Genomic DNA, 11,694 nt, shown 5'->3' with positions numbered 1-11,694 from the left:
ATGGGTTAGATCCCTGGTCAGGGAACTAAGATTCCACATGCTGTGCAGCACACCAAAGCAAAAAAAAAAAAAAAAAAAAAAAAATTGCAATAAAAGAGCAAATAAATGAGCATAAAATGTAGATTAGGTCTTTGTCAAAGGTAACAATGTATCTTTGGTAGTTTTATTCCTTTATACTCTAAAAGAAGCAAGGACAAAAATGGCTGCCTCCTGGTTCTCTCTGTCACGAAGAAGTGGATCATTTCAATTCTCCCAGCTGGCAATTCCCTACTAGATTGTAAACTCTGTAAGCACAGGGATAATTCTATATTGCTGAATATGCCAGGACTTGACAGTGCCTGATATGTAGCTGGTGTTCAAAAACTATTTTTTAAATGAATTATTACATACAATGAGTAAATTCCATATAAATGAATGCTTCCCATATTTTCTAAAACAAATACCAGTCTAGATTCTTGACATGGCCTTCACTGCTGTCCACAATCCTAATCTTCAGTTACTAATCAGAGACTAAAAGAACTGAAGGGACTTATTTGATTGGTACACTAATTTTATTTAAATATCTCCCAAACTGAGGACTTCACAGGGAACTAAATAATTCCTTATTTAGTAGTTGTCTCTTTATTGGGCACCTACTCAGTAATCTTAGCTACTCAGAACTACTTAGAGGTAAAACAACTCCCATTTAGTGGGCACCTGATAAGACAACGTCAGATACTAAGATTAGAAAATGTGGGCTCTGCTCTCAAGGAGATTTCAATCTAGAAGGAGACAAATTAATGTAAATAAGAAAAGAATAATTTATATGAGTCAGTAGAGAATTAGGAAAAAATTATACGGTACCATGTATAAATGCTACAGTGGTTTAAGAAGGGGAGATCAAAGAGGACTAGGCTAGTTAGGACAGATGGAACTAGGAGTTAGGCCTTGCATGGACTCAGACACCTGGGAAGAACAGAGTATTCCAGACTCAAGGTGCAGAGACAGAAGTCTGATGGAGTTCTGAGGTACAAAGTCTGCCTGTTTGGGACAGTTAATGCTGATGAATGGTGGGAAAAGCTGGGTTAGAAAGATTATAAATTACTTGGAAAATTAGACCAAGTATTTTAACCTTCATGTGGTAGAAAAAGGAAAAAGCCATAGAATATTTCGAATAAAGGAGTGACCTTAAGTATTCTGTTCCAGTTAAATCACCCTTATAATCAAGAAGCTCTTCAAGCCTACCAAAATTTGTTTTTACTACAACGTAAGTCCATGTCCTGTTTTGGTTCTACGTGGTGGGAAAAAAATAACTGGTGAGTAGACTCGTCATAATAAACTTTCCATGTTAAGACAGCGGTCCCCAACCTTTTTGGCACCAGGGACCGGTTTCATGGAACACAATTTTTCCACTGACAATGGGGAGCCACAGATGAAGCTCTGCTTGCTAGCCGCTCACGTCCTGCTGTGCAGCCTGGTTCCTAACAGGCCACAGACCGCTACCAGTCCCGAGGCCTGGGGGTTAGGGACCCCTGTGTTAAGGCATATATTAACTCATCTCTTAATAGTAATTCCAGACAATACTACTTATCTCCTATTTCTTTACAGCCTGTACCTTCTGCTTCAGTCAGGTAAACAACCTTGTAGAATTCCAATTTTTGTCCCTATCCTAACTATATGTGGAATAAGTCATCTCTTTCTAACTACTTTAAAAACCACACTTAAACTCCCCTGAGTAACACTTTCCTTAAGTGGATATTGATTCCTGTAACTGCCTTTTAATCACTCCTAATCCCACAACACAGTTAATTAAGTCTATATAGTCTTATCTATATGTGCTTTGTGTATTTGTTAGTCTGTCTTATACCCACATTAAGTTGTAAGGTCTGTCTCATTGCTGTATTTATTTTCACAATAGTTACCATCACATAGGTCACAGAGTCATCACATTTTATTTGAGAGATGAAGAGAAGGAGGGCCCTAATAATATGAGTAAACTTACTTTTCCTCCAAGCTCCTAACACTTTCTCTCACACCTTATTAAAACTAAAAAATTCTCCTATAATGGTTGCAGTTCCTTTTCTGATACCAAACAGCATGATAATATATAAGTAAATACAGTTTATAACAATGTCTTATTGCTGTTACTATACTATATATACAATAAACATCTAGTGGTTTACATAAAAATTAAACAAGATACTATCAGTATAGTGCAGAAGATAAAAAATTAGCTACGCAATCTTAAATCCACCAGTGTTTCCTTTTAAAGGGCCACAGTGTTTACAATTTATTGTGTTCTACTTGGTGAGTTCACCAACTTTTTAAAAATCAATCTTCAATGATAGACACCTGTGAGAAAAAATAAACAAAAATATCAACCAACTACATACTTATACTACTTGCTAAAAAGAGTTGCAAATAAAACAGAAGACATCATTCCTATCCTTTCTAGAACATTTTAGTCTAATAGGACATTTAGGAAGAAAATAAATGAAAGGATACAAGCATACTAAAAAGCAAACAGGACACAAAAATGCATAAGCAACTCATTTACAAATCTACAATACTATATAAACTAATAATTATGTAGTCTTATATCCACACATGTACAAAATCAAACTCTCTCCATCCCAGGTCCTACATTAGCTGCGTGTAGTTTTCAGGTTATTTTTATTACTCTTAGGACTATAGACTGGCTCCTATAATCAAGAAAGAGTTTCACAATCTTATCCTTTTCTACTTTCCAAAACCTGCTGACACCAAAAGTGTATTTCCTGCATGCTCACAAGCAAGAATAAAGAGAAAAATAATCATATACAGTAGTTATTAAACAAGGCCAATGTTACCTCTCCTACATCTTTCCTTTCTTATTCATTGTACTATGTTCACACACAGTGGCAATTTCTTCAACCACTGCAGCAGTTCTGAATCCACAACTACATACCTGGGAGCTGGGTTGCTTAGGCTCATCCATTCTCCCAGGAGACTCACTTCTGGCTCTGTGTCTCTCCGTCAAGGGAACAACACTGCCGGAGGGGCTAAATCTGTCGGAAGAGGAGCACAAAGGGGACTAATACAAACGTAGTGTCAAAAGTAGTGTCAAAATGGTGATGTCTGCCTCCTTTATCCCACAGCCTAGGAAGGAGGAACAAACTGAACAACAGATTTCTAAGAAGTCCTTTCATGGAGCCAATACAGAATCATACATGAAATAAGAAAAGCTTGCCCTAGTAAATTTAAGAAATACAAAATGACACAGCCAATTTGACCTGGTGAAGCTAAGGCTAAATATAAACTTCTATCCTTATATAAGTACCAGAAGACCAAAAAAGAATAAAGTAAAACTGGGTCTGTAATTTTGTTTCTTCTATATAACTTTTAGGTTCTTGGTTGATCCTTTCCCCAAGCCCCATGATAATTTTTTATATATTTCAGACTGTTGACATAGATCATGAAGATCAAAAATCTTTGCATTTAAGCTACTATTTCTGATACAGTTCTAAGATGGGGGGACAACAGTGGTAACATAGGGTGACAATAAGTATTATACTCAAGAATATTTTAACTATTAAGGACACAAGAAGGAAAATACTCTAATCAAGACCAACTTAAATGGATATAGTATATACTCTCTGAATTTCTGTGACACACTTGTCTCTCAAGACCAGATGCGAACCAAAATCATAGCTTGTTTAGTTATCACTGTTCATACAGTCAATTTTAAATTTTTAAGAAAGGAAAAGAATATTACCCATCTTAGTTGGTAATATTTCTTTCATTTGAGACTTTCTTTCAATTTACTTAGATTAAAATTATTGTTATTTCCCCCCAAAGAAATGTTCTAACAACTGCAATGCATTAGAAAGAGAAAAGTGGGGCATGGGGCATAGGGCATAGTAGCACTGGTGAAAAAAAGAAACTGTCAGGTTTGTGGTAGCAGCTGTCCTCAATGACAAAACAGAAAAAATATCATCAAATGACAAGTGAAAAAAAAGGAATGAAAAACACCCAAAAAGCTTTTCTTTGGAATTACTGTGATTACACTAAAAAGAACAATTACTGCTGGTACCATATTTCGTCTAATTTGGTAGATGGGGGCAAAGAAAAGTAAACAGTGCTACAAAGGAATGTGAAACTTCCAGAGGCCACCTACCTGTATGAGAACATACCAAGGAAGGGCAATGCTGTCAGATTCCCAGCTGATGACCAGCTCTTCCTGGAATTCCGAAGAAACCCTGGCAATTACTGATCCTAGTGTGACTGCAGATGCTATTCTGATTCATGAAGTGTCTAATTTTACCATAATTCTCACAATACTGTGAATACTTCAGGACTAGGAGCTTCCTGCTTTAAAAGAATTAGAATGCAAGTCTTTTGGCACACTTCCAGTTTCCCCAACATAAACTTAGACTAAGAACATCAAGTAAGGAAGATACTCTTTGTATCACACAAAGGGCCTGCTTTAATTATGTCTGCACAACAGCCATTAGATAGGCAAACAAAACTTACCTGTCAATTTCACTGCTTGTTGGCCTAGCCACCTTGGCTCCTGAAGATCCTAACATGTAATTTTCCTGTCCTACAGAACCATGGCCCGTGGTGTCAATCACCATGGCTGTGACTTCCTCTGCACTACTCCCATCTTCTCCGGAAGGCTGATTCTCAGGCCCAAGCCACTCTTCTAGATTTTCAGTTTTGATGTGTACTGCTCCAAGAACTCTAACTTCATCATCACTCCGGGCCCCTCGGTCTGCTACTCCTGTCTCCACGTACCACTGTCCTGCTCGGTTTATCCGAAGAATGGGCTCCCGGCTCTCTACATCAGAACTCTGTTCAATTATCTGAGGGCTGGTGGACTCCTCAGGAGGACTGAGCTCCCTGATATCCAGCACAGCACTAACCTGACCTCGCCGGTTTCCCTTTGGGGCATTATGTCGGGGGCTAAGGGAGCGGTTCAGATTTGGTGTAACTCTGTGAGACTCTGGAGGTCCCTCTGGGTGCTTTGTCCTTGTTTGACTTAATTCAGCTTCAACCTCAGCCACATTGATTTTGAAATGAATGCCCTCCAGGATCTGTGTACATTTGTCTATAATATGCTGCATCTGCAGAAAACTGGCAGCTGTCAGGTAGCTGATGATATCTGCCAGTTGCAGGCATATCCGCCCCGTATAACAGAAAGAAAGGAGCTGTTCAAAAACAGTAGGGTTCTTTATGACTGAAATGGAGACAGTACTCATCTCATTCAAGGACATGTGATCTCGGAAATAGGGAGAGCTGGCAGCCAGTACCACTTTGTGGGCCCGAAAAGCTTGTCCTTGCACGTTGACCACGATGTCACAGAGACGGCCCTGCATGCGCAGCTGGTTTAGATGGCTCAGGACAGAGTTGCTGAAGTCAGGGATCTCCAGTTGTATGTTCCCACTCTTCTCCATGGTCATGCCTGAGGGTGTAGGCAGGCATTCAACCCTGCTGAAAGAGGAAAGGAACTGTCATTAGTAATTATAACCAGCCCCCTCAGGCTTTCCAATTCACACCTATTTAAAAATATTATCTGGTAAAATTTCAAAATCTCCAAATAAATAGAGATACTTTCCTTATGTTTAAACATGGAAAAGAAATACCAACAGGTTTAGTAGTTTAGGTTTCACAGCAAGGCCCCATTAAAACCAAAAAGTGATTGTTAGCCTTCTAAAAATTCAAGGTATGCCCATATTTTCCTTATTAACAAGCTATATAACATCAAAACTGAAGTTCAACAGAATAGAGGGAGTAAAAAAAGCAGTGTGACAATTTTTGTTTACTAAGTGTTAATCATAAGGTATTTGCACACAATATAAAATGCGGTGACAAGTTTTCTTTGGAGAAGGAAAGAAGCTTTTTGAATAAATGTAATTATACACAGGTGGGCTGATTAGATACCCTTAATATTTTACTACTTGATGCATGAGTTATGTTCATTATTTTATAACGTGACTAATATCCCTCCTGAATATAAGCCATTATTTCTAAGCTGAAGGGTCAGAGCTCCCCACAGAAAGGCTTTGAGTTTAGGTCTTGGAGGTAAACTCTAGGTTATGAAAAACTCCAAGTTGTGTCAGGACTCAAATGCAGAGAACTTGAAGAAGTCCACTCTCAGGATTAGGTAAAGGTAGCTAAGTCTGCCTCTATCTAAACTCAAAGTTGGAAATTTCAGGGTAGTAATGATACTTTGATTTTGAAATTTAGTTCCCCAAAGCTGGTGAAAAACAGAGCATTTACCAAGTATGGCCAATATTTTTACATTAAAAGATTTTTGAAAAGTTGCTGAAACACTAAGCCTGTATCTGCATCCAACAGTCTTCACTGGTTGAGAGTAGTTTGTATAAATCCCATTTGAAAGACACTGACTTGAGCATACATAGTTACCTAAGACCTGAAACTTCAGGAACTTATCCTGACAAGCTCACAGTATTGCCCTGCATTTACCACACACTTATCAGTAAATAGGGAAGTGTATACACTGCTTTCAAGAACCAACTTTAGCCAATCTGACCTTTTTCCAAAGCGTTTTTGTTTGTTTTGAAACTTTTAATCCAATAAGAGCCTCTGTCGATGCCATCATGAATTCAGATGTTTATTTTGGAGCCTACACCAGCGCCTTTTTTGTTTGCTCTTCCCGGCAATTCCCCAGTGAGGAGGAAGCCCCTGGAGTAAGGTCTTTCTCTACCGTCGGCACTGGAGGGGTGAGAGCTGTAAGAGGGAGAATCGGGAACTGCATGGGGTTGGCCAGTCCGGTACTTGAATGGCTTTCGTCCGCGTTAGGAAGCATGGGGAACGGGGAAAAAGCAGAGGGGCGAAATGTCACCGAGGAGCGGGGGCGGAGAGGGGAGCAAGGCGTGCGGCCGGGGAGCGAGCAATCAGGTGAGGGTAGAGGACCGGGAAGGGGGCGGCGCCCCGGGACCCTGTCCAGGCGGTAGGCGTAAGCGGGCGGGGAGCTGCCTAGAGGTGGGTGTGTGTATCTGGGTGTGTCCGGGCTGCCGTTGGGGAGGGGGCTGCCCATCCCGGGGTCCTGAGGGAGGGGCCCACGAGGGGGCGGGTCCGGCAGCTCAGCCCGGCCCGGGGCCAAGCGGGTGGAAGGTCTCCGGGTGCCTTGAGGCGGGGAGGAGGGAGGTGGGTGAGCGACCCAGGAGCAGGCTGCGGCGGAGACCGGGCGAGGCGGCCCCAGTGCAGGACAGAACTGCTGTGCGGGGCCCGAGCCCAGTCAAGGAGCAGCACCTACCTCCGGGGGTGGAAATGGGCCGGAATGGGCCGGAACACCGTCCCGGAAGTGAAACCCCCCACCCCCTCCCCCGGAGCGGGCGACGTGCCGGAAGGAAATCGCTCACCCTTACACCGTCCCCCTTCCCCCTCCCCAGCGCTTTCCGTCCCTCGCGCCCCCTCCCCTCTCTTCCCCTCCTCCTCAGTCCGTAGGAGGGTGGGGAGCCCTGCATCACGTGGGCGGTCGTGTCCCCGCCCCGGGGCGCGGCCAGGGGGCGGGGCCTACGGGGGTGGGCTTAGAGGACTGGACGGAGGTGCCGCTGAAGGAGGAAGAGAATGAGAGGGGGAGGAGTTGAAGCCGACGCTGGCGGAGAGTCTGCGTCATGACGTCATGGAATAGAATCCTTATATACAGGCGCCTGGACGCTATTTCGGTCTTTAGAAGGTATGAGACGGCTTCTGGTAGGTACATCTTTTGTGTGCTGTTAAGCAAGTTCTTAGCCTGAGAGGCCTCCAGCTCTTGGCAGTTAGGATCTTTTTAAGCCGGCTGGCATTTCTAGGCCAGTCGCAGGCCTTCGCACGGTTCACAAGATGAAGATGGTGGAGGATTGCGAGTTGGGTGCGGGCGCGACCTAATTATACTCCTCGGGTTGTTGGGCCGAACTGCGGAAAAACCCCGGCTCGCGGGCTCTGCCTCTGATGAAGCCTGTGTTGGTAGGGACATCTGAGACTGTTGATGAATGCCAACGGCTCTGATGGCGGCGCGTGCCGAGTCACCGAGTGGGTCTTTGTTAAAGACCTCGGCCCGAGTCTCCTTCAGCCACTTGCTCTCATGAAGGCCATGTGGTTCTCTAAAGGCTGCATTCCGTACTGCACCATTTTTTCCGTCAGTGGTTCTTAATCTTAATTATGTGGAATGCTCTCACGCAGTTGTGGGTGGTGTAACCGACTTGCTTACATGGTATGGAAACGACGTAAGGTTTAAACTTAGGTTTAGAACAAAATGAATTTTTTAAATCCCTAATCTTTCCTAGGAACGGTGCCAGGCATGAGTGCAATGTGGCTTTTGATGGCTTCTGGTGGACAGGTAAGTAACGGCTAAATACAGTGGGAAGAATGAAATCTGCTTAGTGGTGGTCTTTATGCTAAGCCTGTGATGGTTTAAGAGTAGTGGGCAGAAGGGATTTCTGAAAAATTCTATTCTGAGGCTTTACTACTTAACCGACATTAGTGATGAACTTAGCAGCACGGCATGTTTTATTGGATTATTCTTTTGTCTATTTTCTAGTTGTGTACCAAAGGGATGAGAACCGCTGCTGGGGTGAGTTACTGAAATTCCCTGAAAAAGGGAAGTTAGATTGAAAGTCCACTGAATGTGCCACAATGATGACAGTTTATTTGCTACTCTTGACTGTGAGGGTGACGAGAATTATTACCACCATTATGCTAACTGAGGCACACAAAATGGTGGTTTAGAGAACATAGAGATTGCACCCAAGTTTATATGAAACTGTTTCTTCCCAGGTCTTAAAGCACAAGCTTAATGCTGTATCCATGGGCAAACAGGTGAGAAACCTTTTTTATAGTCCTATGTTTATCTAGTACTTTGAATTCTTTTTTTTTATAAGGGGTTACAAATTGCCAAGTCAATGTTGGTGCTTATATTAGGGTTTTCCTCACCTTTTTTTCAAACGTAAATTGCTGCACTCTAGTTTTATATTTAGTATGGGGGGAATCTGAAGAAACAGATACTATGATGGTTGCACAGATCAACAGACTGAATCATGAAAAAGATAATACCATTTGTCTGATGTATCTGAGTTAGTAAAACTTTTGCTGATAGTGTAAGTAAAATACCACTACTAACTAGTTTCTCTTTGTAGGCACTATGCAGGAAGTTAAGCACTGTGTAGGCACTAAGCTGAAAGTTCAAGGGGTAAGTAAAATTGTAACTGAACTAAACATTGGTGACAGGGCAAGCATGACAAAGAATGCCACTAATGGCTTTTTAGGGTTGCCTTCTAATGCACAGGAAGCAGTCTTCCCATAAAGTGCTTGAACAGTGTGCTGAATACATTAAATAAAAGCCAGATCCTTGTCCTGTCTTAATTTGTGAGAGCAGCCTGTGTGATGATAAGCAAATACTGACTGAACCTGAAGGTCTTAATTAGCTCTATCTGATTTCAGGCACTTTTTAGATTTGTGGGGAGAAAATTGATTTGGCTGTTATAAAACCACTCTCATTTCTTAGGTGGACTTGAATCCTTGACCTGTCCGGGGCAACCTTTTGGTAAGCATTAATTTTAAAAACAATTTAGTAACCTCAACTGTTAACTGAGAATGCTGATAAAGTGGAATGCTTAACTACCAAGCTAATTTCCTATGTCTGGTTTGCAAGTGCATGTTGAGCATGCTCTGAACAGGGTTTTTGTAATGATGTTGAGCAAATGTCTGACCTGAAATGAGCATGTAGACAAATCTAACACTGAAGAACCCTGTGACATATATAAGTGAGAAGAATTTAACAATAAGATTGACATTTTAATGAAAGGTGTCTCATTTCTCTCATAGATCCTGGGTACACGTTTTTATCCATGGGTGGCTTGCTTGTGGTAAGACATGAAAGCAGTTCTTTGGCTCCTGGCATTTGGGTTTATATTCCAAAAATGTGCTGGTCTTAGTAGTTGTTGACCTATGTTAGTGTTTTCTGGTGTTGGACCGTTGAGAAATAAACAGGCTTTAGTATTATTGTGAAGTGTGTCTAAAGAAATACTTATTTGCAGGTGCAAATTTTGGAGATCTTTTATATAAAGGTATGTATGTTTTATCAGTCTTACCTATTTACTGAGCAAGATGCTGTTAGTGATGATTTTTTAAAAATTAAACAGATGGGAATCTCTCTGAAAAAGAATGAAGATTTTTAAATACTGAAACAGTATCTGGAAAATTTTTGAAATCTACCTATTACTACCTATTCAGTTTGATTAAATTTCATTAAATTTTTGCAGGTGTCAAGAAAGGTACTGGCTACAACACAGGGAGCAAGACGTTTTAAGCAAAGGTATAGAAGTCTCAAGTTTGGTTTCTGTGTTTTGTGGTATAAAGCCGATACAATGATGATAACATAGTTCAGCAGACTAACAGTGATGAGCAAATACTGTCTTTCGCTCCTATCTGATGTATCTGGCTGCAACAATTCTGTTTATATACCCATGAAAGTGGAAACCAGCCACTGTCTCACAGAAATATTCAGGGATTTGGATAAGTGTAACGGTGCATGCAGATGTTCTGTACTGTTAATTTTAGGATTAGGAATTTACATTTTGGATAAGAACAGGCTAACGTGAGGACATTTTTATGGCATATACTGTAGATTACACCAGAATGAATAATTTAGCTGATTATTTTTGATAGTCATTTCTCAGAGCAGTTTTAGATTCATAGCAAAATTGAACAGTAGGTTCCCATTAGCATCCTCCCCATCATCATCTACCACCAGAGTGGGACTTAAAATTTTGAACCTATGTTGACACATTTTTTCACCCAGAGTCCAGTAGTACATTGGGGTTCACTCACGGTGTTGTACATTCTCTGGGTTTGGATAAATGTATCGTGACAAAGATCCACCTTGCACAGAATAGGTTCACTACCCTAGAATTCTTTGAAAAATTTAAAAATCGGCTACAAAAAGTGGGAAAAAGGGCAAGTTTTAAACAAAAGGCTTTTATTTTTCATTTTCAAACAGGCAGATGTGTTACCCAGAAGATTTCAAGGTCAGTCAGTCTCTGGTATATGTGGTGAGTTAGAATGTAACCAGTGATGTGATGATTCTGCCAAATGAATAGAATGATATCACCTGTAAAACCGTTCCATTTTGATTCTGAGGTTACTTTATCAACAAGTATCACAAGTTTTTTCCCTTCTACTGTGATTTGACATATATGGTCTTTACTTTTCAGGGCATTTATGACAGCAGTCATGCATCTTAACAGTTGACAGGTGAGGCTTGAAAATATCAGTACTGTTTTGTTCCAGAATACATGATGATCTCACCTCAACTTGAACTCTCTCACTGATTGCTTGATGATGTTCAAAGATCTGATAATTCTGTGTATCCCAAATGCAATTAGAATTGGCATGGAAATGGGACTTAAAATGGTTTCTTTGTTCTTGCAGGCAGCTGGATGGATGCTCATGTGATAGGAAACAACTTTCAATATTTTTTAAAGCCTATTTTATTTATTGGCCATGCTGCACAGCATGTAGTACCTTAGTTCCCCCACCAGGGATTGAACCCGTGCCCCCTGCAGTGGAAGCGCAGAGCCCTAACTACTGGACCACCAGGGAATTCTCCAACTTTGAATTTTAATAAATATTTATGAATCATCTGAAGTGTGCTCATTTCAATTTAATGAGATGAACGAAGGGAAATAGGACATTTTTGTAATTGAGACCCAACGGCATATTTTTTGCAGA

At 41.1% G+C, this 11,694-nt stretch overlaps 1 protein-coding gene across 2 annotated transcripts in view; it reads right to left on the bottom strand.

The window, feature by feature from the left end:
- The window catches only part of ZBTB37 (zinc finger and BTB domain containing 37), a 12,934-nt gene extending 5,643 nt beyond the window's left edge, over window positions 1-7,291 (bottom strand). Inside the window, exons 1-4 of one of the 2 annotated variants that reach the window (XM_007471604.1) lie at window positions 7,241-7,291; window positions 6,515-6,711; window positions 4,492-5,451; window positions 2,927-3,026 (exon numbers count right to left, since the gene is read on the bottom strand). In XM_007471604.1, coding sequence (XP_007471666.1) covers window positions 2,927-3,026; window positions 4,492-5,420 — 1,029 coding nt within the window. In that variant the 5' untranslated portion in view covers window positions 5,421-5,451; window positions 6,515-6,711; window positions 7,241-7,291. The remainder of the gene's footprint in view (window positions 1-2,926; window positions 3,027-4,491; window positions 5,452-6,514; window positions 6,712-7,240) is intronic. The other variant, XM_007471605.1, reaches the window with a different exon arrangement.
- Between the last annotated feature and the right edge of the window lie 4,403 nt (window positions 7,292-11,694).

This window comes from Lipotes vexillifer, unplaced genomic scaffold, assembly GCF_000442215.2.
Source record: "Lipotes vexillifer unplaced genomic scaffold, Lipotes_vexillifer_v1.1 scaffold821, whole genome shotgun sequence".
Lineage (NCBI taxonomy): Eukaryota > Metazoa > Chordata > Mammalia > Artiodactyla > Lipotidae > Lipotes > Lipotes vexillifer.
This window is presented reverse-complemented; position numbering and strand designations above follow the sequence as displayed.